The 5,332-nt window shown below is 39.6% G+C and overlaps 1 protein-coding gene across 1 annotated transcript; it reads left to right on the top strand.

The window, feature by feature from the left end:
• The first annotated feature begins 222 nt into the window (after window positions 1-222).
• Window positions 223-2,265, top strand: LOC115726574 (desmethyl-deoxy-podophyllotoxin synthase-like). The gene is made up of 2 exons (XM_030656496.2): window positions 223-1,131; window positions 1,436-2,265. The coding sequence occupies exons 1-2, from the start codon at window positions 232-234 to the stop codon at window positions 2,075-2,077; spliced, it is 1,542 nt and encodes a 513-aa protein (XP_030512356.2). The 5' UTR covers window positions 223-231; the 3' UTR covers window positions 2,078-2,265.
• The last annotated feature ends 3,067 nt before the right edge of the window (window positions 2,266-5,332 follow it).

The following is a 5,332-nucleotide window of genomic DNA, read 5'->3' as shown; positions in this document are numbered from 1 at the left end:
TTATGCGGTTGATGAAGAAAGATAAAAGAATTGTCAGACTCCTCTTTCTCGTGGCTAAAGAAGACGTCCAAGATACGAATTTCAACGGAGCCCAATACTTATCCAAGAATGAGATTATGTACGTCAATTCAAATTCGATACATACTTTAGCAGAAACCACCATAAATATGCATGGGGTTGAGTTTTAGCTCATGCATGTGTCATCTAAGCCCTAACCACCCAGTCTCCACAATGCTCGGTTTCAGTCCTTTTGCCTTCATCCTGCCTTGTCTTCTCTTTCTGTTCATGCTCATCAAGATTTTCAAAGCAAGAAGTTCCAATGCTTTGAAGTTACCCCCGGGGCCAAAGAAACTGCCCCTTATCGGAAATTTGCACCAGTTGATAAGTCCCGAGCTGCCACACCATCATCTGAACAACCTAGCGAAAACCTATGGCCCGATTTATCACCTCAAGGTCGGTGAGCTCACGCTCATCATTCTTGCGACTCCTGAGATTGCCAGAGAGGTCCTGAAGAAACACGAGATCAACTTCGCTCAGAAGCCACTATTCCCATCTTTAGAGATGATGGGCGACATGAGCTCAAGCTTCATGTATGCGCCTTACGGAGAATATTGGAGGCAGCTTCGCAAGATTTGTGTCTTGGAACTTCTCAGCGTCAAAAGCGTTCGGTCTTTCCAATCAATAAGAGAAGATGAGACGAGCAATCTGGTCCAGTTCGTGCGCTCATTGCAGGGTTGCCCTCTCAATCTCACCAACAAGATCACTTCCTGCTTAAATGCCATAATATCCAGAGCAGCATTTGGTCAAAGCTACAAGCACCAGGAGTACCTTTCAGCTCTTAAAGAAGCAATCGAACAGGTCGGCGGGTTTAACTTCGCAGATGTTTTCCCATCCCTCAGAATACTTCGTTATGTTAGGGGGAGGAAATGGAGGCTAGACAGTATTCGGCGAAGATGTGATCAAATTTCGAATGATATTCTCAATGATCATAGGAGGCAGAGAGAAAACTTAAGTTGTACCCGAGAAGATAGCTTTGTCAAGGAAGATTTTGTTGATGTACTTTTACGGATTCAAGAGTCGAACGAACTTGGATTCCCTCTTACCGACAACCACATTAAATCTCTAATCCTGGTATGTTTAGATCCTATAGCTGTGCTAGTAGATTTGCTAATCCATGTTTTAAAGTTGTAACACCACAAAATTATGTGTCACTATTTTGTACAAGTTGCTACAAACTACTGTCGTTATAGGTTTTTGTCAAACACCTTAAAAAGCGGTGATACTCCTTTCACAGCTAAAATTGCTGCAGAAAAAATTGTATGGAGCACTTTCAGTGTTTTTTGTGAAATCTAGCTCATTAAATTGGACCTACCAAAGCAAAATTCCCCCATCCTCAGACTAAATGCATGTTTCTCTTTTGTTTGCACCTTCCTAGGAATTCTTTGGTGGTGGAACCGATACGACATCGGTAACAGTAGAATGGGCGATGTCGGAATTGCTCAAGAACCCACAAGTGATGGCGAATGCGCAGGCTGAGGTACGCGAGGCATTGAAAGGAAAGGATCAAGTGCAAGACTCGGATCTTGAAGATCTCAAGTACTTAAAATCAGTCATCAAAGAGACTCTTAGGTTACACCCTCCGGTACCATTAGTCCCCCGAGAAGCAAGGAAATCATGCAAGATCAAGGGCTACGATATACCTGCGAAATCAAGGGTGCTTATTCATGCCGGGGCATTAGGAAGGGATCCAAATCACTGGGAAGACCCGGAAAAATTCCAGCCGGAGAGGTTTCTTGAATCACCAGTAGACTTCATTGGGACATATTATCATTTCATTCCGTTTGGTTTCGGCAGGAGGGTGTGCCCGGGCATCGCTTTTGCCATGGCCAATATTGAGCTCTTACTGGCACTCTTGCTATACCATTTCGACTGGGCACTTCCAGATGGGCAAACTCCTGAAGAGCTGGATATGATCGAGGATTTTGCGGCCACAGTCAGGAGAAAGAGTGATCTTTATGCGATTGCCACCCTTCCTAGTCATGGCCATGCATCACGGCCTGGAGGTTTTCAAGCTTGAAGGTAAAGGGACGCTAGATCAATCGACCCGTGACACATGCCTGATAAAGACGAGTTGCTGGTTCGGGTGGCCATTCTTGTTCCATCTTGCTCATTTCGATCCCTGTCTATTTCATCGTTGTTGCAAAGAAACTGGAGTCTTTGAACAGGGGCTAAAATATGTCAAAATCGTGTTAGTCTCGGTATATATATGTTTTTATATGTGTGTGTGTGCAGTCTATGCTGATGGAATGAGTGTTAGAGATATGCCTTAAAGCAACCATGTAATAGTTACATGTTAGGGATTTTAGTTGTATTTTCAATTTCTTATTTAATTAATGGCAAAGACGTCTTTATTCATTTGTCCAGTTATTTATATACATGAATAAATTCCATAAGATCGGTTGTAACTGGAACTATTTTTGAGATGTTGAGAATATGTGTGACGGGTTCACGGTTAGACTGAATCTTTAAACTATTATCGGTCGATGGATCATTGTATGGATATCAATGATCTTGTTGAGATCGGTGTATTCTTAACTTCATTATTAAGTATCGAATACTTAAGTGAATGACGAGTCACAAGTCATTAGGTATTGCAATGCTCGAATTAGAACACAGGTGCTTGTACCGGACAAGTTCACCGAACGTAACACGTATTGAACGATTAGCGACATGGAAGCTTTTAGCGTAGTCAATGTCTAATAGTTCATGCTTTGGTCTTGTGTAAATAATCCTTAGATCCGAGGCACGGTGTTGACTTGTATGTTGGATGGCTATGGTTCATGAGGATGCATATTGAAGGTTCGTCGATCCGTCTCTTTACTTGATGGTCATAGTTCATGCACATATAGAGTTGCACGTGTGCACAAAATGGAATCTGTCTCCTTGTTACATGCAAGGTATGATATCCTATGTGATCTAATTATGACAATGCATTGAAATCCTCGATCGGGGTTATAATCGAGAATGAAATGTTCATGTCTCATATAAATGCATGTCGAATTAGATTTGTACATATGATTGAATTGGTGGTTTGATAAATGTTCCATGGCCATTGTTCGATCGGGATATAGTAAGATAGAGGGATTGAATTACACTGTAGCCAAAGCTGAAGGGTTCATAATGTTCTTAAAGAATTTACATTGTCTGGGTAGCCATGACATATTGCTAGATGTCACTCATCGCTTGTGGGACCTAGAGGTTAATCGGGACAATTACTTCTCTTGGAAGTACTAACATGTTAGTGCATGTCTTACTGCCAGTTCAGTGATGAACTTAAGGGTGTTACACACCTTAACCAATACATGACGACGTTGAACGTGAAAGACGATATTGCAAATATCGAAAAGTCTAGCTAAAATTAAATTGAATAGGATTTAATTTAATTTTTTATTTTTGGTCTAGGCGCGTGTGTATATGATGCACACGTACGCTCAAGGTGGACATTTACTAATATGTCCATATTGCACATATACTTACTCTATACCCTTTTTACTTTTATAATAATAGTAATTGTTATTATTATTATAAAACCAAAAAAAAAAAGGGTAAAAGGGCTGCACATGATTAGCAATCGTTGCTGATCATGTGCAGCACACGGTCAACAACGATTGCGTTGTTGACCGTGTGCATGGTCCACGATCAGCAACAGTGGATGATCGTGGACAGCACAACCAGCAACCTCTTCACTGATTGTGCATAGTAAGTGCGTTTAGCGAAACAAAAAGTTTTTTTTTGGGCGACGCGTGGGTAACAGATAGAAAAGAGAGAAAATAGTTTTCTCTCGTAGTGTGCATTGTAAAACCGTGAGGAAGTGCGAGAGAAAAACCAGAAAATTCTCTCTACATTTTTGTACTTTCAGTGACCAAAATATTGAGAGCGCAGAGAGTTCTCTTCACAAAATTGTTAGCACAATTGTTGTGGTAATTATCCGCGTCGTCTTTTCTCATTCGTCGTACAATTGGTGGTATGTCCGAACTAGAGGCTCGACAATTGTAGGGCTCGGATCGAAGAATGTCTGAACATTTTTGTTTTAAGCACGCTTCAAGAGGTAATCCGTTAACTCCATTCGTTAATTATGATTTTCGATTGAGACACACGAACAACGCCTTTGGAGATACATGTATGGGTTTTATTTATTTCCGTTACATTTTACGTTTTATTGCCTATGCATGTTACATGTATCCCAACAGTGGTATAACTCCATTCGTTAATTATGATTTTCGATTGAGACACACAAACAATGCCTTTGGAGATACATGTATGGGTTTTATTTATTTCCGTTACATTTTACGTTTTATTGCCTATGCATGTTACATGTATCCCAACAGTGGTATCAAAGCCAATCCTTAGGCGTTTTCGTGCGTTTAATTGATTTTGGTTCGTAGTGATTTTTGCGATGTTATGGCCAATTTAATTTTAGAGAATTGTTCTTTTTATGTGGCTGATAGAAGTTGATTATTTTATACAATAAATTAATCAACATAGCAAAAAATTAGAACTAAATCAATTTTTGAATCGAACATCTATAGTTAGTTTTATATTATGTATGAACTTTGCAAAAATGATTCGTAACTACGAATCTAGTGGCGAGAGTGCTACTACCGCTTAGAATTACACACGTGAAATTTGTTTCGCCAGCGTTAATTTTTTAATGCGGCTTGCGTTGCTCGAATAGTAATATGATTAAATGCAGAATTTTTGTGCCTTCCAAAGCTTTTAATTATTAATTTATTGCTCACGTGGAAGGGTGGTGATCATGGAAAAACCCCTAATCAATGTGATTGATATATGAATGAATGTATGGTGATTATTGGTATTTTTGGGTTTGTAATTATTAAATGGAGGCTACATCCTTCTTTTATTTTTCATGTAATTTTTATTTTTAGCGTAGTTTAGCATAGCCAATTGTTGATGTAAATGCTACGAGGATTACGTGGAGGAGCCGTTAAGCCAGAGAGCTCTATGGGCCCGGTTCGCGAAGAGTTCAAGGAACCAAAAAGGAGCGAAAAGCGGATCTCCAATATTAAAATATTAAAATGGTTAAATGTGGTCTCATAGGCTCGAGACCCATTAAACCATAATTCCATGATCACCACGTAGGATAGATGTTTATTCGTTTGACATCCATTTATTTATTATATTTATCTGAGCATGTTAAACCGGTTAATGTGCAAAGTAAGACCTTTAATAATGACCGAAATCTCCTTAAAATAATATTAAGTTGTAACGGGTTTTAGACTTGTAGCCTTACGTCGTCGTGGTTTGATCCTAT

Source organism: Rhodamnia argentea, chromosome 9 (assembly GCF_020921035.1).
Source record: "Rhodamnia argentea isolate NSW1041297 chromosome 9, ASM2092103v1, whole genome shotgun sequence".
Taxonomy (NCBI): Eukaryota; Viridiplantae; Streptophyta; class Magnoliopsida; order Myrtales; family Myrtaceae; genus Rhodamnia; species Rhodamnia argentea.
The sequence above is the reverse complement of the archived record's forward strand: the minus strand, read 5'-3'. Positions and strand labels throughout refer to the sequence as shown.

Excerpts from the sequence above, each read along its gene's own strand:
- LOC115726574 (XM_030656496.2), top strand. The coding sequence starts at position 232 with ATGCTCGGTTTCAGTCCTTTTGCCTTCATCCTGCCTTGTCTTCTCTTT. Across the intron at positions 1,132-1,435 it reads ACATTAAATCTCTAATCCTG|GAATTCTTTGGTGGTGGAAC; the intron begins GTATGTTTAGAT and ends GCACCTTCCTAG.